This window comes from Rhinolophus hipposideros, assembly GCF_964194185.1.
Source record: "Rhinolophus hipposideros genome assembly, chromosome: 21".
Lineage (NCBI taxonomy): Eukaryota > Metazoa > Chordata > Mammalia > Chiroptera > Rhinolophidae > Rhinolophus > Rhinolophus hipposideros.
This window is the reverse complement of record NC_138067.1, coordinates 5,144,669-5,168,021: the sequence shown is the minus strand read 5'-3', so window position 1 is coordinate 5,168,021 and position 23,353 is coordinate 5,144,669. Positions and strand designations below refer to the sequence as shown.

The following is a 23,353-nucleotide window of genomic DNA, read 5'->3' as shown; positions in this document are numbered from 1 at the left end:
CATAAGGTTGATGGCCACTGTACTTTGAGGTTCAAATAGGACTGAGACGAAACATCTGTTCAAGGAGGGAGGGGGAAACACCGGGAGAGGAAAAGGGAAAAGGAAAAAAAGCCTTCTTTAGGCTAAAAATATCATGTCTCTTCCACTCTCCCCCCATCCTTGCCCAAGTTAAAACATGGGATGAAATTCAACTTTTAAAATCTAACCCCGAGCTACTTGAAACTATTAAAGCCTCCTTGGTATCTGACACAAGTCAGAATTTCCACTGCTCAAGCTGAGCTTTTGTGAAGAAGAGACTTGAGAGAAACTGCTGTCACTGCTGAAACCGGGGCTTCTGGGGGCTGCAGTGAGTGGAGTCTGGCCGACTGACGCTCGTTCGCTAGCAGGACAGGCTCTTTAGTGAAGGAGAAAAGCCAGCGGGGTGTGGCCCGCCTGCCCCTCTGCCTGGCCCCGCTCCTCTCCAGTGAACTCCCCTTCCTCTCAGACGTGCAGGGAGCCAGCAGCCAGACCCTCCGATTGACCAGCCTTGTCAGGAAGTCATCTGTGGCTACTTCCTGAGGAGACGTCCTCTCTGTCTCCCCCAAATCTTCCCTGAACTCCAGACTCAGTGTCTACCTGCCTACTCAGCATCTCTACCTGGATGTCCAACAGGCATCTTATCTTGGACCCAACATGTCCAAACACAAAAGCCTTGACTGTCACCTGCCAAAGCTTCTACTTCAGAAGTGACACCACCATTTCCTTAGTTCCTTAAGGCCAAAGTCTAAGGTGTAGCCGGATTCCTTTCTTTCCCCCATCCACCTCCTCACCCCATCTCACCCCTCCCCTCAGTTCCATCCTCTTCTCTCCAGCCTCACAGCTCCCACGCCAGGCAGCATCGTCACCTCTCACCAGCATTATTACAATCACCTCCTTTTTCACTGCTCCCTTCCTCCCTCTGCATGACCCATACTTCCCAGAAGCCACAATTGTCTTGTCAGAACCTGGCACTCACCGACCTACAACTTGCCAAGGGTTTCCCTTCAAAAGCAGCAGAAAGCCCAAGAACATGGTCCCACCCTTGCAGACTGCCACACCCTCATCGCCATGTCTCCTCCTGCCTCACGGGCCTCCTTTCTGTCCTTCCCTGAAACCCAGTTCCTTCTAACACGGGGTTTTGCTCACTGCTTCAGGATGCTCTACGTCCACATCTGCCCGGGCTGGCTTCATCCCGGAATCTGCCTCTCAGCTCAAATGTCACGTTCTCACAGAGGCCTGGTCATGCCCTGCCGTTCTCAGGGTTTGCCCTCCTTGCAGAGCCCCACACCACCAACTTGCAGTCTCACTGTCTGGTGTCTTTATTCACTGCCTACCTCTCTGACGTGGACATCCAGAGAGCAGGGTCCACCTACCTTGGTGGCTGAGAACCAGGCTCAACAGGACCCCCCACCTACAGCAGGTAATCGCTGAGTGAGAAGTCAGAGAGGCCTGAGTTCTCTTCTGTCTGCTGTGTGACCTTGGACAGGTCCCGTCCCCTCTCTGGGCCTCAGCTTTCCTACTACAAATAAAGGGGACTAAAGGCCGTCCCACAAGGACTCCTCAGCTCTGTGAAAGGCTGACATCTCACACCTGGAGCCTGGATGGATTGGCCTGGGCCCTGAGGGGGTACACGAGACCAGCCTGGGTGGCCTGAGGGACAGGTTCACCAGACCTCAGTGACTTCACGGTGTTGACTCCATTCTTCCAGTGAGCATTTATTGAGCACTTAAAGCATACCAGACCCTATGCCACACACCAGGAGGAGAAGGAGCCATCCAGAGATTCTAATAGGATTAAAGAAGCTTTGATTTTAAGTTGGCCTTATTTGCTGTGGACTAGCAAATGATTATAAACGCTGGTTGGCTCCTCTTCAAGAAAGATGGACCCATGAAACAACAAGAATCACGACAGCTCACATACGGTACCAGGGCTCCTCTCTGGGCCTACATCAGTGACCCCACTGTCTTCACAGAACCCTGAAAAAAACGTGCTATCATTGCCCCCAACGAGGAAACTGAAGCACAGGGAAGTTAAGTGGCTCACCCAAGGTCACACAGTGAGTTGTGGTAAAGCCAGGCTGGGGGAACTGCGGTCTGACTGGCAGATTCCCAGGAAGTCAGAATAAAAGGGAGAAAGAAGGCACCTCCTGTGGACGCTGATGAGAGGAGGAAGAATTCGGGGAACGTGCACATTGGGACAGGTCCCCAGGTCTCAGGCCCAACACCACTACTCCATTTGGCAGGACCAGCTACTCCAGACAGAGCCACCCTGGGAACAGGGCAGCAGACGTCCCACAGGCCCTGCCAGGCCAAACCCAGGCTGGGGTCAGAGGGAAGGGAGCAGCTGGGCCCCCCTGGGCGGGATCAGCAGGTTGGACTGGGCTCTCTGGAGTCAGCTTTCTGCGGAAGATGCCAAGTGGCTTTTACCCCCAGGCAAAGAGGTTGCAGACAAGAAATGGGCACGTGGGGATGCTGAGGGTCAGTGAGCAGAGGCCAGAGGGTGAGAGGCAGGAGTGAGTTGAGAGGCTAAGGCAGGGTGAGGACAGCACTAGGTGGAGGGAGAGAGGGGGCCCGGAGAGAAGGGGCCTTCGGCCATTTATAGACCTTTCCCTTCTGACGGGCATCCAGCAGTAGCTGCAGCCCGTGCTCGTTTGGGAGGACACCCCCGGACCCAGCACTTCCTGGAGGCCGCTCAGGGGGACGTGGGTCTGCCATAAGAGCTGGCACCAATTTGCACCTCAGGCCACAAGCCACAGTCTGCCACTACCTGTTGTCCTACCCCAGTGGGGAGGCTGGGAAGTCAGGTGGATGAAGTGTGGGGTTGAACCTCCGTGTCCTCACACCCCTAGCTGGGTCAGCAGAGAAAGGGTTCCACTCCCCTTCTCCCCACTAAAGCCACATATCCCGCCCTGGTAGTACCCAGCCAGCTCTGAGCTTGGAACTTTTGATGGTTACTTTGTTCTTTCCACGGTTCAAAAGGACCTCCACAGCCCAGCCCTCCCCAGCCCTGCACCAAGCCCAGCCTTAATCTCCCATCCCACGTGCTCCCAGCTGGCCAGTTAAGGCGGTTAAGACTCTGGATTAGGGCTGGCTTTACAGAACAACGCAGGAGCTAAAGCCATCCTCTCCTGGGATGGCTAAAAGACTTCTTTTTATCTTCACGCCTCAGATGGCCTTTTTTCTCCCTTTTTAAACAGCCCTCCAGCCCGCCAAGAGGCAATGAACTTGGCCAACAGGAAGACAAAGAGGAGATTCAGGATTCAGCTTGCTCTCCCAGCCTCAGCTCCAGGCCAGGCTTCTCCGTGGCCAGGACTGGGCAGCACCTGCTCTCCCCAGGCCCAGCCGTGCAGTGGCCTGCCACACACAGCCACGTCCCCCAACCTGGTGTAGGCAGCTGGGGGGCCACTGACGGTCACTGGGCCCAGCCTCCCTTGTGCCTGGGCAGGCAGGCCCCAGCACCAGCCAGAGCAGCCCTACTCTTACTGTTTTATTGACTATTTTCACTTTTTAATTCTGTCATTAGTCTTTCATTTCACGGGGAATATGTGATTGCATTCTTGTAAACGTTAAAGCATTACAGTTAACACGACAGGCCTCTTTGACCACTCTTTGCAATTTTGGTCCCCTCCTTCCGTGTCCAGAAGGAGCTACTGCTTTTGATTGAAGAAAAAGGCTGAAAAGCTTGACCACCAACAACCTAGTGAAACCTCCCCCCATTGGGAACAGAGGCAGGCGATCGGCTCCCAATGCCCTTTATCATCAGTGGTGGCTCCAAAGTGCCCAGACACCATAAGTGACCAGCAAGGCGCCAGCCTGCCCTCGAAGCCTGGCATGCAGCTGGGGGGCCATGGGGTCAGAACAAGTGCTGCCAACCTCCCACGCTTTCCCCGATAGGAACTGAGCCCCTTGGATTTACCCGCATCCACTAACCAGTGTTTGTAAGCCCCCCCCCCACAGGGGTGGGCCCTCCCTACATGGTGCCCAATCCTCTGAGTACCTACCACGCCCAGCTCCACATCCCCACTCATCATTCCAGAGGGCAAGGGGGCTGAGACATAGAGGGACCCGACCAAGACCCACAGCAAGTCACTGCCGGCTGGGAGGGGAGCCAGGTCGATGGGCTGCTAGGCCAGTGTTCCTTCTACTTCACACCAACAGGACTCATGCTCTGAATGCGGACACTGAACAAAGCGACCCTCCCTTTCAGAGGGAGGTGGATTCCATGGGCAAGACATCTCATTTGATTTCAGACTGAGACTCAGCGGACAGAGAAGTGCCTCATTTGGGGCAATAATCTGGGGTTCAATAAATAATGGAGAGGTAAAAAGACAGATGGAGAGACAGTTGGGTGATAATTGAAGGAAGGTTAAGTAGATTATGGGATGAGTGATGGCTGCAGAATAGATGGGCAGAGAATGGACTATGGGTGGCTGGGTGATAAGTGCTGGCTGGCTGATGGATGATTGACAGAAGAGTAGGTAGATGAATGAATGGGCAGTAGATGGAAGGATGGATGGATGGATGAGTGCTGGATGGGTGCATCATGGGTTAGTGTGTGCGTAGGTGACGGGGATGAGATGAGTCAGTGATAGGTAGATGAATGGAAGATAGATTGATAGGTAGATGAATAGAAGATAGATGAGTGGACAGGTGGGTGGCTGACTGGATAGTGAATGGCTGATAGATGGAATAGATGGACGGATAGATGAACAAGAAAATGAACTTGCTAATAGGTTACCATGTGAATCAGCAAATGAACAGATAAATGGAGTGAGTACTGAAGCCCAGATAATCAATGTCTGGGGTCACCTCAGTCCCCAGGGCCTATATCCTGCAGACCTTTACCTGACTCCCCAGATCTTCTCTAAGCACCAACTCCTGACATCTCTCCATGGAACCAACGATAACAGCCGAGACTTGGGGGAGCTCCTGAGCGCAGCCACCAAATCTGCTGGCAAACACACTCAAGGGGAACCCAAGCCTGGACAAAGCTGACAGTCCATTAGACGCCTCCCCTTTGATTGAGGATCTGCTCCTCTGTGAGCAACGTTTGATAGATGCCTGCACCGCCAGCCTGCCTCTAACTCCTGGGCAACCGAGTGCCTCTCTTAAAACAGTGCTTCTCAGAGTGCAATGTGCATACAAGTCACCTGGGAGCCTATTAAAATGCAGACTGGACTCAGCGGGTCTGGGCTGGAGCCTGGCATTCTACCTTTATAACAACTCTCCAGCCAGATGTGACCAGAGTCCTGAAGTCTGGCCCAGGCTCCTCTGGAGGACCTCTTGGCACCGTCTGCTCTCCTCTCAGGGCCATATGGGACCCCCAAGGCCTAGATGCTTCCCAGAGACTCCGGGTGCCCAGCTCTCCTGCCAGCTGCCTGCCACCACCTTCCCACCCTCCGCCCCAGCAGAGAGGGCCTCACTGTCCTAAGGCTGCCCCAATTCAGCAATTCTCTCCTCTAAGTCTGAGTAGAAAATGGAAATGCCATCCCACTTACAAACACTTTCAGGTGCCATCCATTCCTTGCACCAATTCAGAGAGTCTCACAGGGAAAGGGCCCTCCTTCCCATCCTACAAATGTGGAAAGGAAGGCTCAGAAAGGTCACGTGGCTTGCCCAAAGTCAAGGTAGCATGCCAGTGGTGGCTGACCCTCTCAAGTGTCCCAATTCTTTCTACAACACAGTGCTTCCCCTTGAAGAAAGAAACAGAGGAGAGAGGGAAGGGAGAGGTGTGTGTGTGTGTGTGTATGTTGTGTGTACGCAACAAGTGTGTATTTGTTGCCCACTCACTTGTGCTCCAGATGAGCGACATGAATGGAGAAACGGGGAAACATCATAGCTACTTTAAGTAGCGCTTCTACATGTCTACTCCTGTTTGAGGAACCCATGAGTAGCTACTATGATCACCTCCCAACAGAGAAACTGAGGTAAAACCACCTGTCCAAGGTCCCACAGCTAACACAGAGCAGGCCAGGATATGAACCCAGGTGGTCTGGCTCCTCCTGAATAGGGACCTATGAAGCCACACTTCCCTCTTGCACCTCACCCTTACACACCCCCACCCACCCCCACCGAGAGGCAGTCCTGTCCTCTTCCTGGCCTGTAAATTTTCTGCGGGGCACTCAGGACATGGGGTAGACCAGACGGCCCCTTCCCCACCTCATTGACCCCTGGAAAGAGCACAATGTATTTCAGTACCTTCCAGGCGAAAGTCTTCCTCTTCCTCCTCGCTGAGTGTTTCTCTGAAAACTTCGCCCACAAGCTCCTAAAGGAAGACAAAAGAGGGATATTAAGGAAGTATTGGGGTTAGGTAGGAGCCTGGCATTTGAACAGTAAAGGTGGTGTCATGAGCATGTGCCTGGCTGGCTGCAAGGAAGCAGGGACCCTGTTCTGATTCCTCCAATGGAAATTTAGGTCAACTGAGGTATAGGCCCTGTCACACTTGAAGAGTTAATCACCACCTGGCTTTTCAGGAAGTACATTTTCTCAGGCTACAGCCCACGGTGAAACACTACTACACAGGACCACATTTCTCCCTCAGGAAGGGAATCATACGCTCCACCCCAGAAAAAGACAAAGACAAGATCGGAAAATGTTCCTCAACTAACCCGCTGAGCCAACTTGATTGGCTAGGGACCAATAAGCCCTGCCTGCGGTCTACGAGAAGAGAGATCAATTTGTATCCTTCCTCCAACAGAGGGTCCCAGAAGGGCGGTCTTGGTGGGTTTATAAAGAGGGTCTCGTGTGCTGTAGGACGGGTTCCTACCGACCTTAACATAACTCCAAACTCGTCAGCACAACGTTCAGGAACCCACATGCTGTGACTTCAGTCACGCTTCTCATCTCTCTGCCACACGCACTTTCTGATAACCAGCCTGATCGCTGCACATGCCCTGCCTGGTCCCCATGCGTGAGTTAAAAATGTCTGCTTCCTCATCCCGTACGACAGCGAGCTCCCAGTCGGCCTGGACAGGCTGCCCCTCGAGTGTTGTCAGGATGGCCAGGGAAGTATGGTTGGCCCACAGGCTGGGACATTTCTGGGATGTCAAAAAAGGTCCCATCTATCTGACCCCACCCCAGCAGGATGACGCTAGACAAGAAGCTAGACTAGCGCTTGTCAAACTGTTCTGTATTTATTGGTATCCTGCCAAGAAGAGTTCTGTGATCAAAAAAGACTGTTTTGAACAAAGTTAAACAAGGTCCTTTACTGCAAGACTTACTATGGCAACGGGCACTGTGAATACCCAAATAATGCGCTAGCTTATGCTGCAATCCTTAAGCCTATTGAGACCATGGAATTTTATTTTTCAAAAGCATGACGTGGGATTCATGTTCCGAGGAACCCACTTTGGGAAATATTCCTCTCTGAGGGGAGAGATGAGGTTTTTTATTTTTTTTTGGCGGGGGGAGGATGTTTACACAGCCTATATCTCTTGATTCCCACAATTATGCCACGGCTGCGCTTCTCAAACCACAAAATGACAAGCGATAAAAAAGCCCACACTCAGCAGCTGTCACCAACTTTTCTTTTTGAAAAAAAGTGAAAAGGAAAAGGAAAAAAGCACCCTCTCCTTTAAAAATTAGAAAGAAAGAAAAAATCCTGTAGCTCAGATGCTTAAAAGAAAAAGTGTTCATTTTGATTAAGAAAAAAATCATAAAATTAAATTTTAAAAACGCTTTGTATATCTGATCTTGTCAACTGGACACAGCCGGAGGTAAGTCTTCTGTTTTGTTTTGGCTTTTTCTTTTTAATAATTTTTTTTTTTTTTTTTTTTTTTTTTTTTTTTTTTTTTTTTTTTTTTTTAAGGAGGGCACAGCTCACAATGGCCCATACGAGGACTGAACCATTAACCTCGGTGTTACCAGCACCACGCTCTAACCAACTGAGCTAACCGGCCGCCAGCCCCATTCTGGCTTTTTATTTTTACAATAAACAGCTAACATTTTATGGATTAGGGTTGGTATTCTCTGGTCTCTTTCACATCTTTCAAACCATTCTGGGGCGTTACACACTCTTTCTTACAGGTTGTTAAAAGGTGGTCATTCAGACTCCTGTGTCCTATTGAATTCCAAACCAGGCTATATTATTCCTCCAGTCAGGATGGTTTCTTTCTCCTCCGCCGCCAATTATTATAATCACCGAACATTTCCTGGGCTTGTAAACTGGCTGTTTGTGTTAACAAAGCCGGAGTTGACAGGGGAGCTGGGAGACAGTGACAGGAAAGGGATGCACTCAGGTGGCATCATTAGATAGCTGGGACGCCCCAGCAGCCAATTAAAGCTGATCTTTCATGCCAGAGGAAGACGGATGTCGCTTCTGCCAAAAACCTGGCAGGCAGCACCTCCTCACAGGAGCAGGGGACTGTCTTCAAGAGAACCACAGACCTCTATAGCTGAGGTCCGCAGGAGGGCGGGGGCTCAGCGCTGACCTCAGCCATCACCCTGACCGCTGCCAGCAAGGCCCACAGGACCTGCGAGACAAAGACTTTGGAGCACTCGTGTCTTTTTACTGGCACACTTGGAAGAGTTTAAAGACTCCAAACGTCACCACCAACAAAGCAGCCATCTGGGACCCCATAACGACGCCTCACAGAGCGTATAACACACCTGTAGTCATCACTCTGATGACGGCTTCAATGCTCTGTGAGAACTGGCTGCTGGGAAGACCAAGTTCTCTGACATATCCAAGCTATATGCCTGCATATTAAAGCAGAGTTCTGGCAAATTCTGGCACGTTCTGGGGTTGGCGAATTCCCACCACATCATACCCTGCTCCGTATGACACTTTGAAAGCTCCTCAGCACCAAGGTCTGCTGACATACTGTGCTGGTCTACTGCAAAAATTCATTTCATCCACTGAGCCAGTCAGTCAGGGCCTGTGGAGGGCAGTATCTGCGGTCCTCGAGCTTTGAATCGCTAGGCCAGAGGCAACATGGGATGTTGAGCCAGACACAAGATCCTGTCCTGCCTCCATTGCCTCCCCCGCACGTGGACCTGGGGCCAGCCTTTGCCTTCTTGGAACCTCAATCTGCTTATCTGTAAAATGGGCACAGTGATAAACCACAACAATTATATGACAGCTGACACTGTGTACTTCTTATGTGCCAGATACCGTGCTCAGCATATATATAATGTCCTTTAACCATCACAACAACCCTGCTCTTTCCATCTCTCAAGGAATAAATGCTCATAAAAATGATTTGCAAATGGTAAAGTGAGAGGTTTAGTTATTATTAGTGTTTCTTTTTCTACAAAGAAAGTGCCCCTCAATCCTCAAGGACCCTATCAGACGGGATGATAATGCTAATGAAAGCCATTCACATCACTAACCAAGTGTTTATGGTGTATGAGGCACTGGCCTATGGGTCCCTCACAGGAACCACCAGAGAACAGGGTTCCCACTAGCCCTGTGTTTAAATGAGGAAGAGGCCCCAAGACGCCAGCTCCTGATCAGCAGCCGGTGAGGAGCAGAGCTAAGATTCAAGCCAGCGCCACTTGAGCTTGTACAGTGGAGCAGGCCTTCTGTGGGCCTGGGGACAGAGGTGACCAAGAGTCCTGGCACTTGGCAGGGCCCAAGGATCACATTTAAAGAAGTGCAAGAAGACCAGCCTGGTTAGCAGCCTGGCCACGCACTCCCATCTGTCCAGTGGGTGTGAAAGGCCCCCCTCTAGGTTTGGGACTTGGCTGAGCCCTGTGTGCAAGGTCCCAGGCCAGGCACTCGGTACCATCCTGCAGGGAGCCACTCAGGCAACGAGAGCCACGAGCCCCACTGGAGCCCCCGCGCGGAGGGTACACGGCATGGAACGAGAGTGAGACCAGGGTTCAAATCTCCGCTCTGCCTCACACACGCTGAGACATCCGGTTGAGGGGGCTTTAGCTCCACTGTGTACACAGGGAGGCCAGCGCTGACGACGCCTCAGGGTGCGTGTAAGGATTAGTAAGCCGCTGAATATAAAGTGCTTAGCATCCTGCCTCGCACCACGACTGGGGCTCAGGGGATCAGTCCTTAAGTTTATTACTCCTACTACCACGGTCAGAGGGCTACCAGAACTGTGCTGGGAGAAGCTGAAGGCTCACCAGACCCAAGGTGCCCCACAGACATCTGGAAACATGCTCCCATCCTGTTTTGCCTGCTGCTTTTAGAGCTTTGCGCTTAGTCCTCATGAGGTAGTACCATTACTAACCTACTTTACAGGTGAGAAAACTGAGGCACAGAGAGGTAAATGGTTTACCCAAGGTCACACAGCTAGTAAGTGTCAAGAGTCAGGATTGAAGGCAGGCCTTCTGGGTCCTAAGCCCACGCCTTTCGCCACCGCCCTGTGAGAAGCCCAGGTGTGTGAGACTTGGTATGCAGTGACTTCCCATCACTGCTTCCTTTGTCTGCTCAGCCATCACTCTGCCCCCAGCCCCAGGTCCCCTCTCTCCCGGGCCCAGAACAGTCAGCCGCAGCCTCTGGTCCAAGTTTTAATCAAAGGCTTCCTGGAAGCCCAGACCTCCTGCCCCTCCCAGCCTAGTGCCAGGCTGCCCCCTGGCCAGTGGCCGGGCTTGGTGGCCTCTCAGGCCACAGGGCCCACGCTTGTCTTCCTCCAGAATCCCAGCACCGCCCTTCTCCTGCCCCACACTGGGCCCCAGGAGGAGAGGCCAGCACCAGCCCTGAACCCAGAATCACAGGCACAATGCCTTATAAGGCCTTCGGGGACGGGAAACCACATCAAAGCAGGGCCTTGGGGAGCGGGGCTGGAGTTCCGTTGGGGTTTTTCCTCTTTGTTTTTGAGACTTCATACTCCTGAGCTTAATACCTCCCCCCCTTCACCCTCGCCTGCCCCAGCAGTTCTGTCAATCTTTCTGTGCTCTAAGAACTAACAGATGTTGGTGCCACAGGTTTCAAAGGAAACTCCTGGTGCCCACAGAACATAGTACAACTTACAGATTCCAGGAACGTACAGGGCTGGGGCAGGCCGGGGAACAGAAGGGTGGGACGCAGGACACAGCCACCCTGTACCCCTTCCATTCAAGCTGTCTGCCCTGGAGCTGCCCCAGGAAATTCCTGGCGAGCTCTCTCCTCTCAGCACACTTCGCACAGCAGCCTGGATGGCATCCCAGGGAAGGGGCACCGCTGTGGGCAGGCCTCACTGAGAGCAAGAGCCCACTGTCCAGGGCAGAGATGCTCCATTTGCAGAACCCACAGGACCTGGGAGCAGGGCACCTGCCCGCTTAGTGGCTGACTGACCGCAGACACCTGACTGAACCCCTCTGGCCCCCATTTTGCTCTTCTGTAAAATGGAGATTTAGGTGTCAAAGAGGAGTCAGTGAGAAAATGTGGACAAAATTCCTGGGAGGGTGTCTGATGCCCAGGTGGGGCACACTGGGTATGAGCTTCTGTCCTCTTCCTGTAGCTCCCAGGTCCTCCACACTCGGCGCCTTCTCCCATTTGTCCCTGCAAAACCCTAGTGCCCAGTGACTCCCCAGCTCCACCCTGGCACGTCACTCACCCACACGCATCAGGGAGGCGCAGTCAAGTTCAGTGACGTCGAGGGCAGCACCGTTCCTATGAGCCAACAGTCAGAACCATGCCGAAAGGCCGTCAGAAGCAACTGCCATGTGTACACAGCGGGTCCCAAAACAGGCAGGTCTGTACACGCCCACATGTAGGGCACATGCCGCGCAGGAGGCTACGTGTACATCTGGGAAAACACCAAGCACGTGGACGCGCTACCCATGGTCACCCCCAGGGAGGGCAGTGAGAAGAAAGATGGACGTGGGGTGGGGCTCAGAAACTTCAGCCTTGTCAGAACTGTCCTAATTTTTAAGATGAGTATATTCATGCGACACTTAGGTCATTAAAACCTAATTTAATAAAACCCCAAACAATAACCCACTTTACCAGGGGGACTGGTCCAAAGTCACTTCTGGGGAGAGAGCAGCACAGTTGGGTGAGAACCTTTCGGCCCCAGGCAACACATCTCTAAAAGGGGCTGGGGGGCCAGGAAGATGCCCATGGTCCCCTCAAACACCGACCTTCTGAGACGAGCCCCACCGAGCAGCGGGCAGACCCCTTCTCTAGGGCTCCAGCCGGGACTCAAGGGAGTGGCAGGAAAACCAGGGCCATCCATGTTCTGGGCCGCAACAGCTCCGTCTCCAACCTCGAACCTGAGGGCCTTTGTTACTTCTGCCCCCAGGCCCTTCTCGGGCCTCCAGAGCCCACTCTACCCACCAGCACGGCAGCCAAAGCGCAGGGCATTACCAACTCGACCCCAGCCGATGGCCAACGCACGCCAGTGCCACACGTGGTGGAGCGAGCTGAGTGCAGGAGGGGAGAGCGGCTCTGAGAGCTACGGCCTGCAGGCACCGGGCCTTCAAGACTCAGAGATACTCGGCAGCAATTAAAATTCCTCGGATTTCTCCCCGTTTTTAATCTGCTCGAGATGTAAGCCCTGCGCCCCTAACTGCACACCCCGGCCTCTGCCCTCCACACCCTGGGCACTCCAGCCCAACTTGCTTTCTGGACTTGAGGGCCTGTTTATCAGGAAGGTGGAGGGCTGAGCTTAGTAGGAATGCCTTCTACTCTGCGCCTGACTCTGGAGCCACTGCATTCCCTCCCTCTGAGCCCCAGGCCCGAGACCCTTCAGGGTGCAAAGAAGCCCCAGAGGTGGGTTTGCCGCAGCAGCCACAGGCGGCAGCGGGCCAGCAAAGCCTAGTTCCTGGGCTGTCACCCCAGCAAGCTGTCAGCATCCACACACCATCGCCCCGACTTCCCCCTAGAACTGGATCCCACCTGGGCTACCTTGAGTACTTTACACTTTTCTTTACACTGGCGCGCTCTCTCTCTCTCTCTCTCTTTCTCTCTCTCTCTCTCTCTCTCTCTCTCTCTCTCTCTCTCTCTCTCTCTCTCTCTCTCTCTTTTAAAACCTAGTCTTATCATAAGCAATAAGATCAGTGAAATCATGGGTGTGATGTCCCTAGTTGGAGTTTAAAAAAAATATAATGCATATTAAACTATTGCAGAACCATTAAAATACATGATGTCCACGGACCTCGATCCCCATCCCCCAGCCCTCAGTACAATGAGGATTATGCTTTGGGAATTACAAGGTTTCAACAACCAGAAGTTGGTGTCTTCTCCCCCGACCCCTACCCGAGCCATCAGGCTGCTTCCAACAGGCGGGAAGGGGTGGGGGGAGGAAGGGGAGACACCAGGCAAGGCAAGCAGCTGGTGAGAGTGGATGAAATAACGCTCAGGACCCCAGAGACGCTCCCCCCACCTCCCGACCTGACCGCAGGCCCTCCTAGAAGGCTCCTGATGTTGGAGTGTGATTTCTGGCATGGAGAAAAATGGCTAATGCCAACAGAAAATGGCAATGTTGGGCGTTACCCAGAACCCTCCCCAGTCATCCACCTTCGGGATTTCTGAGCTCTCATGAGGAGATGACCCAACGCAAGGCGGACTGCCCAGGGCTAGTATGGCCATGGGCTTTGAGAGTTCGCTGTTGATGTGACTGGAATTTTCCGACTAGTGTTCAAAAGTTTCTACAGTGGAAGCCAGGATCGAACAGGCTTGTCGGGGTGTAGGAGTAACTAAGGTCACCAACATACAGGATGCAGTGATAATAACACAGCGTTTCTTTTGCAAGGGCCTGACGTAGGCCGAATGCTCTGCTCAGCATGTTAAGTGCATTGCCAAACGCTCCAACAACCTATGAGCTGGTGCCGTGGTCAGCCCGCTTTAGCGACGAGGAAACCGAGGCTTAGAGAAGGTAAGTGACTCACCTGAGGGTCTGACTTTAAGCCCTGGCTCCACCGCTCTGCACTGTGTGACCTTGTACAAATGATTTCACCTGTCTGTGCATCGGTTTCCTCACCTGAACATGGAAATGACAGCAGGGGCTGGTGGGGAGCAGAGCCTAACATGAAGTACTCAGCACACCGCCAGGCAAGCGGCGTGCCGTCAACGGGGCGGGTCCTCTCTCTCTGGGGCCCGTCTTTCATTCTCTGCCCTCCCATCCTCTCTTCTACCCCACCATCCTCAGGGATGTTGTGTACCTCGCCAGGTACACCTGGTCACAGCCGGGCCCAGTGCCTCCAGCACCCTGTAAGGCCTCAAGTGGCACCTGTGGCAGGCTGCCTGCACTTAGCACTTCTCAGGGTCTCTGCCCTCCCGCCTTGCCGCCGGTCCACCCTGCCACAACCTGCCACACTGCTGACCCCACCACACCAATGACCCCCCACACCTGCCACATCACTAACCTGCCACGCGGCTAGCCCACCGCACCACTGGCTAGCCGTGCCACTGTCCACCACAATGCTGACCCTGCCATGCCGCTGACCCCACCGTGCCCCGAACCGCCACACAACCGACCTGCCACATCACCAGCCTACCACGCCTCACAGCCGAGTGCTGACAACAGGAGAGGCCAAAGGGGCTGTGCTGTGCCTCTGATCATTGAGCAGCTGGGGCTGCCTCTGCCAGCAGCTCCTGGCCCGGGGACAGGCCCTGGGTCTGCTGCCAGCGTCCAGGGTGGCTGTAAGCCAGGCTACTTTTGACAGATGGCACTGTCATCTGTCGACCAAAGAACTGTGCCCCTGCAGACCACGGGCCACCTCATTGTGGGGAGAGGGTGTGCACCCCTGCCAGGGGCAGAGGCAGCCCACCTGGGGGCCCCATGCAGCCTGGGAGCCACGGCAAGTGTGACAATTTTCTCGGCCTTTGGAGTGAGGGGTTGGGCTTCTTGCTTCTCCGAACTAAACAAAACTATGGAATAAGACCCTCCTGTGCTCACTTCGGCAGCACATATACTAAAATTGGAATAAGACCCTCCTGTTTCATACACCAGGAGTCCTCATTGTTATGAGAGGACAAGAGAACAATGGTCTAGGCCAGACTCTGGGAACTTCCTGATGTACACACAACATATACTCTCACACACACACACACACACACACACACACACACACACACAGTCCACCCCACCTGGCCCTCAAGCTCTTGCAGAAGCCACCGTCCTGGCCCTCGGGTCCTAGTACACACCGGGCCCGCCCTTCCTCTCTGCCGGCCCCATAACCCAGCTTTGGGGACCTCTCACCATCCTTCCCAGAGACTGGACCGCCTGCCTCGGGCCTCCAAACCCCTGCTCGCGCTGCTGCTTCTGCCTGCAGACGGGACCCTGACTGTGCGCCAGCGTGACTGCAGACTCCAGCACCACCACCCCTCATCTGGGCAGAATCAAAAGTCGCACTCTGGGCTCCCAGAGACTCAGTTTATTCGGAATGTTAGCTGTTTATGCGTCACCGGCTCTGTGCCTGTAGGTCTGTGTCCACGTCTGCAACAGGGGCCTGTGACACAGGAGTGTCTGGGGGTCCCATAAGAAGGGGACGTGAGAGAACAGAAGAGGTGAAGGTGCTGGTCAGAGCGAGGGGTCCCAGAGCCCACAGGGCTGTCAGGAGGGACAACAGGTGAGGAGCGGCCCGCGGTCAGAGGGCTGTGTTAATAAACAAGAGGTACATCCTCCAGAACATTCTGGAAGGACACACGGGCCTGCCTTAATAGTGTCTGCCCTTGGGGAATGGGAATGGGGAGCTGGGGAGCTGTCCCCTTCTGCTGTCCAGCTTTCTGAACTATTTGGATCTGTGGTGTTGTCTCTCTTCTCTCTCTTTTTTAACCAAGAGCAGGCAATGGCTTTATACTAAAAAGAAGCTAAGTTTTTTAAAGTGGCCATGACGTTAGGAAGAATGATGCAGCTGACTGCCTACTGGCCACATGCTCCAGCTGTTCAATCGGCATCTCAAACGTGTCCAAACCAAGTCCTGGTGCCCCAGACCTGGCCTCCCCGATTTCTTCCCTGTATCTGACCAGGGCGACCCCCTCCTTCATGCTGCTCAGGCCAGAAACTCGGGGGCAGCTTCTCTTTCAACCTTTCCATTCAACCCACCGTGTATCCTGTTGGTTCTGCTTTCAGAATGTACCCTGAAGCCAACCCGTGGTCACCTCCATGTCTAGCAGGGGCTCCCAGCCATGGAGAGAGGCCATCCTCTCTCACTCGGACGATGGCAATCCGTTCCTATTCTCTGCCCCCCACCCCATTCTCCGAAGTCCTACTAATGCCCTATGAAGCCCCACCCACCCAACCTGTCTGGCCCATCCCCTCCCTGCCCTCGTCTACCCCTCCCTGGCATTCACTCTGCCCCAGCCACCCTGACTCCTTGCTGCAAACATGCCTGGTACACTCCCACCTCGGGCACCTCTGTATTCCCTGTTTCTTCCAGATATTCTTCTTCCAGATAGCCCCTCCTCCCACCCCTCCTTCAGATGTTGGCTCCCTGTCACCTCATCCTCTGGGTGAGGTCTTCCAAAGCCCTCGGTTTGAAATTGCAGGCCCTCGCCCACACTCCCTCACCCCTCCTTGGCCTTAGCCTTCTTGGGGCTCTTACCACCATCTGACACACCCCTTGGCAATGAGCAATGGAGGAGGTACCAACCAATACGTGCTGGACGACTAAGTGTGGCTCTATGCTCACTGACTCAGAAACATTCCCCACATTTTCCTGAAAGAGAACAGCACTTGCCAAACAGCAGAGGACCCAACTGCATCCGCTAAAATTCCCTGCATGCATTTCCCTGCAACGTAGTTTGAGTCCGACGAGGAGACCACACCAAAATGGTCCCAGAGGTTGTGCCTGGGCGCTGGGTTCAAGATTGTCACATTGCTTGCCATGAACATGCACGATTACTTCTACGATCAGAAATAACAGCGAAGCATGTTGGAGAAAGCACATTAAAGCAGAGAAGTGGGCACCCAAGTTGGTTCTAGAAGGACTCGCACACGGAGTCTGATGGAAGGCTCTTGACTCAAGCAGATGGAGAGGTTTGCAACTTTCCAGTGAAATGGGTGGTTTTCTGATTCCACTGGGGAGGGAAGGTGGAGGCAATGGGCTGCTCCACACCCCAGGCCCCATGGCTCCCTCCCACAGCCATGCTGGGCACACTGACCACGAAGAGACCATGGCCAGAAACCACCGGCTTCTCGCTGCTCTTAGCTATGCACGTGTCAGAAGCCAGGGGGCTGGCAATACCCTTTTCTGTGGTCACGTAATGCAGACAAGGCTTTGATTCCGGAAAGGGCATAAGGCCTCCTGAGCATGACAAACTAGGCTATCGCTGGAAGCAGGGGAAGATGACAGCTCTGTCCTCCCCACTCCCTTCCCCACTGCTGCACACCAAATTCAAATGTTTCCACTTCTAGGCAAGCAAAGAGCTAAAAAAAAAAAAAAATTAAATTAAAAACAAAAAAGGTTGTGGATATCCAGAAGGCAGCTGGCCGCCTGCTCCTGCAAGTCTCGTCTCAGCAGCCCACATCAGGGACCCCTGTTGCCACATGGAGTGGTCCCCTGGGAAGCCCATGGAGGTCAGGGAGATGCTACAGGGACTAAGGATGGCCTTGGGCCCAGGGGCATTCATGGCAGTGGCGCCACCCATTACACCTGCACCTTCTCCTACTGCCGTCCTTGGGTCATCTGACTGACCCAACCACCCTCAGAGGTCAACAAAGGAGCTATCTATCACCCCATTTTACAGGTGAAGAGACTGAGGCTCAGGGCTCTCCCCACGTTTGGGGCCCAATTCAAGTACAGGAAGCCCTTTCTCAGCACCTCATCCCCCAGGGACTTCTCTCATTGAATATCCCCAGCTCTTAGGACTGACTTCACAGACTGCACGTCCAGGAGGAATCCAAGGCTAAAGGAAAGCTCCTTATATCTCTTTGCTTCTGCAGTGGCCACTTGTGATTTGGACAAATAACCCCCCCATCCCTACCTTTCCCGCCTCCCCCCAGCATCCATTCCTCCTTCTCCTGGTAACATTGTGACTTTCCTTGGAAAGCCATCCCTCTGGAAGCTTGCCAGCCTTCACAAATAAAAACTCAGGATGCTCAGTTAAATTTGAATCTCAGATTCAATCATTTTTCAGTATAAATATGTCCCATGCAGTATTTGAAATATACTTACATAAAAAAAATGTGTTATTTACCTGAAATTCAAATTTAACTATCTTTTATCTAGAAATCCTACCCATCTACCACTTTCATCCATGAGGGGTAGAGAGGGCTAATTTCTCCCCCTAGCGCAAAGGTGGACACCTCCCAAGCCGGGACAAAGAGATGCAACTCCAGGACATCTGCTCTCTTCTGATGACATTAATGAGATGTGAGGGTGAAAATCTGACACTGAGGAGAACATTTTAGCTCTTTACAGGGAGATTCTGTCTAAGAAAAAAGCCAACACAGTGGAAAACAGATCCAGGAAGGGAAGCGATAGAAAATGGGTCCAGACAACATTGTCTGAGCAGCTGGATCAAACTATGCCTGAAGCTAGTCCTTTCCCTGGACTTTTCAATTACATGTACCACTAAATTGCCCCGTTATTGTTTAAAGCAGTTTGAGCTTGTATTCTGTCGTGGATCCCTGAATGAGTCCTGCTCAATCCAGCCTCCTCTCACCCCACCCACCCCTGGCACAGTGCTGAGCACGGAGTCCTTGCTCAGAAAATATTTAAGGTGCTTGTGTCCATAACTTCATGTACCGTGGAAGGTAGCATGGGATTGTGAAAACAGCTGGGCTTTGAAGTCACATAGGCCCCATTCCCATCCCAGCTCTGTCCCATCCTCATTCCAGGGCCTTGCACAATTAATTCATGTCTCTGTGAGCCTCAGTTTCCTCATGTGTAAAACCAGGATACTAGTACCTGTATCTAATTTTAATGCCCAAACTGGGACACTTTTGAGAGGGAATCAGAGCACTATTAATCACCTGGCCAGGACAACAGGAGCGACTGCACTGTCACCGGTGAACAGGCCAGTGGCAGCCCTACCCACCACACGCTACCTCCACCTGCCCCCATGGGCAACGCTCTCTGGCCACCTCCCTTCTCCCCATCACTGCCTTCTGCCCAGGTCACTCCCCTATTCTCTCCTTCTAACTACTTCCTAATTCCTACTCCCAGCCTCAGCTATCATGTCCCCTCTTGGAGAAGCCACACCAAGCCCCCAGATGGAACATAGCCCCCCAACCTGTGTCCCCCAGCTGTCTGCGATGCCCCCATCGTAGTCCTCCGTGCTCTGTGTTATTACTCCTTAGGCATCGCAATCTCCCTGACTTGGTTAGACAAACTCGTTGAGGACAGGGACCGTACATTTCTTCGTCCTCACTGCAGACCCTACAGAGCTGACACAGTGTCTGGAACTTAAAACAGCCCCCCAAAAGTAAACAGCGAACCCCCCTCTTCCTCCTCTCTCCATGTGTAGCTAAAAGCATCCTGGGTGAGTTGTCAGGCAGGGACTATGAATCACGGAGTGGAGACAGCATGAGGCAGGGGAAAGACATCCCTCTAGCAGGCCAGGACATGCTGATAATGTTCTCAGAGCCAGTGACCCTGGGGACAGCGGCCCCAGAAGGCCCCGCCCAGTTCAGCAGCTCCCAGGTGGTGCTGGTGGCAACTCACTGGCCCTGTGACAGCTTCCATTGATCTGGGGCCAACATGGACTGGCCCTGGGCCGGTTGTCTATGCCAGCATCCAGCCCTGGCTCCGGCTCAAAACACAGGCCCGACGTCTCCCCGCAGCCTCAGCCAGCTCTGTCCTCAGAGGCAGCCAAGTCCCTGCCCAGAATGCACACTGGACAGGTGCAAAGCGCCTCTCCGCCCTGAGACCAAGGCCGTGACATCCCACACACAGCCCAGGTTGTTCCACTCATGAGCAGACAGCGTCCCCTCGGGTAGCTCAGCCCAGTCACACACAGCTCTCCTTCCCCGGGGCAGCCTCCCAACCTGATTTCTTGGTTCAGCCAACGCTCCCAAACTGAGGTCAGCTACCTGGGGAACACTTTGCCACGATCCAGGTGGCACACTGCTTCTTTTCACAGGGTCCCTCCCCTGCTCTGCAGCCCTCAGTGGCTCCCTATTTCCGACCAACTCAAATCCCTCTGTAGTCCAGCCCTACCTGACCACGGACAGTGAGACGCGCATGGCACAGACGGAAAACACCAAACCTACACCTGCCTGGAATGAAAGGCAAACACATACCTACATAAAACACCCCAGGAAAGACTGCAGGGGCCGCCACCTCACAACGTGCACCTCAAAAAATAATCATTAGCGGGTTAATTTTACAATTGGTCGAGTCCTAACGGCCTTGAGCTCATACTGGTGCCACGAGGAGGGGTTACAGTGTTCTAAAATGTCTGATCACGAACTCTTCCCAAGGGACACGGGCCAGGCCTAGAGGCAGCGTGGCTGAGGGTCAGCACCTGACCGCTGCAGTAGGAATCGCAGCTCCACGTATGAAGTGACCACTCTCTGCCTGGGATGCTTGTCTGGAACTGGAAGACAGTAACAGCACCTATCTCACAAGACACACTTAGTTACAGGCATATCGTGAGCCCTGCATGACACACACACACACACACACACACACACACACACACACACACAGGACAGACATCTTTGTGGTACAAGGAAGGGTGAGCCTACTGGGCACGTCTGTTAAATAGCAAAAGACTCGACGAAATACTGAACACAAAGGGCTCAGCACGTCTGTGGCACATGAAGTCTTTCAATATATGGTAGCTGCTCACACGGCTATCATTCTTCCTACTGTTACAGATTCTAATTGGAGAGAAGAGAAAAAAGTCAATGCAGACAGACAGCGCAGTCTAGGGGGCTGAGGCACAGGGAGGAAGGGATGTGAGACAGAGGCCGAAGGGGCAGCGCTGGGAGGAGGGGAAGGCCCTGCCTGAGTAAAAGCTTGGCCGCTGCATCTTGGAGGCAGCGAGGCCTCTCGAGAGCCAGCTCCTCAGGCCTCAGAAGTCAGGCCAGCTTTCAGTTCCCGGCATTCCGGCCCCAAGTCCCCAATCGGGCTTGCTGCCCAGGGCACTCGGATCCTTCCAGGACCAGGGATGTGCTTCCAAAGCAGCTTCATCTCAGACTCGAGCCCAGAATTCCTTGGCCAACAGGGACCATGTCTCCACGAGGCTGACACAGCCCAGCTGCTGGGGCGTCTTCTCCCGCACTCCCACCAAGGCCCCGGCTAGCTCCTGAGCAGACAAACCTGAGACTGCCAGTGTCCCCAGCCCCTGTCCCAGATGCTTGTTTGGTACAAGTGCCAGTGAGAGACTGGTCACTCCCCTTGGTATCCTCAGTGCTTGAATGGTGGCAGATACCACGTAGTCAAAATCTGAATCTAATAACAGGTTTCCCAACCTGGAACGAAATCCTATGAAAGGCCAAGTTTTGGGGGGGAAAGGAACAAAAACTCACCCTCTCTGTTCTCCAGAGCAGCAGCACATCCCGGATCTAGCAGCAGCCATGATTCTTGTGGGGGGTAGGGGGGACACGGAAAATGCCACCGCTGGGCCCCACTCTGTTCCCTCCCTCAGGAGGCTCTGTGCAGCCAGCCCATCGGCCCACATCTGGGACTGTTGGCCTGGGTATCTGGGATTTACTCCCACCTACAGACAACAACCCAGAGCCCTTAGGGGCACCGGGGATGTAGGATGGGGGCTGCAGTGTCACAAAGCCCCTGCTGTCCAGTCAGGAAGAGACAGGCTCAGTGGTGCCACCCTAGATGGAACAGACCCCTTGTTTATCCATGGAGGCCAAAGAAGAGATACTAACCAGCCCCCGTAGCTACCAATTACCATGTGCCTGTGACCTAGGGTCACTTATAAGTTGGCTGACCATTAAAATAATTGCTGACATTTACCAAACGCTTACTCTGTGCCGGGCATTGTGCCACGTGCTTCACATTCATCTTCTTTTTATACTCTTGCAACATCCCTTCTAGTACTGTGCCCATTTTATAAATGAGCAAACAGACCCAGGCTGAAGAACGGCAAAAGTTCCACATTTGCAAAGTGGTAATTCCAGGGCCTGTGGGCAGGAAAAAGACCCCTCAGCCCACCTGTGGCAGGCCGATGGCATTAATGGCCCCGATCTGTTCACACCTTTTACTGGTGCACTCCCACACTAGCTTAGCCATGTGACTTGCTCCAGCCAACGGGATCAGAGCAGACACTTGGTAAGCTACTTGGGTTTTCCACTTCCTCTCTTAGACACTCGTCACAGTGACGAGACCTGCCTGGGCTGGCCTGCTGGAGAAATGTGAAATACACGTGAAGGAGTCAACTTGTGCCAGCCAATTCTTTTCCAGACCAGGCAGCTGCCAGTCAACCCGCCAACTATCCTCAGTAGCAAGAGCAAGCCCAACGCAGATCAGCCCATGCGGGCTCAGATCAATAAAACTGCTCAACGAATCTATAGATGCGTGAGGGATATAACGGTTGTTTTAAGTCACTAAGTCTTAGGGTGGTTTGTTACATAGCCAACTAGACATAAATTTACATAGAGGAGTATACATGTAGACATTCATTCTCTCTCTTTCTCTCTCTCTCTCTCTCTCGTATTGCCCACTCTCCTCTGACATAGGAAAACACCTGCTGAGATTAACAGGGTGAATAGTGACACTATTCTGAATGGGAAACCCATTTAAATCAGCATGCTCTACCAAGTGCCAGGGGACACGTCACCTTTCTTCCATGCAAGCTGACATTAAGCTACACCTCTGTTGTGGTTATCTATTGTTGTGTAACAAACTGCCCCCAGACTTAGTGGCTTAAAACCTCCACTTTATTATACTCTCTCATGATGCTGTGGGTTGACTGGCTCAGCTGGGCAGCTCTGCTGGTCGCACTAAAGTTTCTGAGGCTGCAGGCGGATGGTGGCTGAGAGCGCAGTCACGGGGGCTCGGCTGGGCTGGAGCACCCAAAATGGTGCTGGCCCCTTGGCAGGCATGGCTGGAAGGCCAGGCTCAGCTGAGACCCTGGGCTCACGGGGTCCCCCTCTCACTCTATTCTGTCTCAGAACCTCACTCTCTCCCTGTGACCTCACCATGCAGTTTCTCCAGCCAAGTCGCTGGACTTCTCATATGGCAGCTCAGGGCTCTCAAAAGCACAGAAGCAGAAGCTGCCAGGTCTTCTTAGGTGTTCCTTCCAGAGCCTTCTACTGGGTGAAGCAGTTACAGGCCCTGTCGCGATGCTACGTACGGAATAAACGCTACCTCTCAATGGGAGGGTGACAAAGAATTTGCAGCCACTTTACCCCACTACAGCCTCTTACCTCCTACACGCAGCCCACTCAGGCCGACACCCGAGTCAGTGCCAGCACACACCGAGTGGAGCAGCAATGCGTTCAGGCCTTCATCCGCCCTTGGCAGCAGGCCTGCGATAGGTCTGAGGCACCTACGTCGAGTGAGCAAATGTACGTTCCCACCACAACCACAGACAGCTCTGGAATGAA

The 23,353-nt window shown here is 53.3% G+C and overlaps 1 protein-coding gene across 1 annotated transcript in view; it reads right to left on the bottom strand.

Annotated features, from left to right (window-relative positions):
• NKD1 (NKD inhibitor of WNT signaling pathway 1) overlaps positions 1-23,353 on the bottom strand; it is a 73,345-nt gene that overhangs the window by 20,483 nt on the left and 29,509 nt on the right. The window contains exon 4 of the mRNA XM_081032923.1: positions 6,216-6,282. Within this exon, the coding sequence (XP_080889049.1) occupies positions 6,216-6,282 (67 nt within the window). The remainder of the gene's footprint in view (positions 1-6,215; positions 6,283-23,353) is intronic.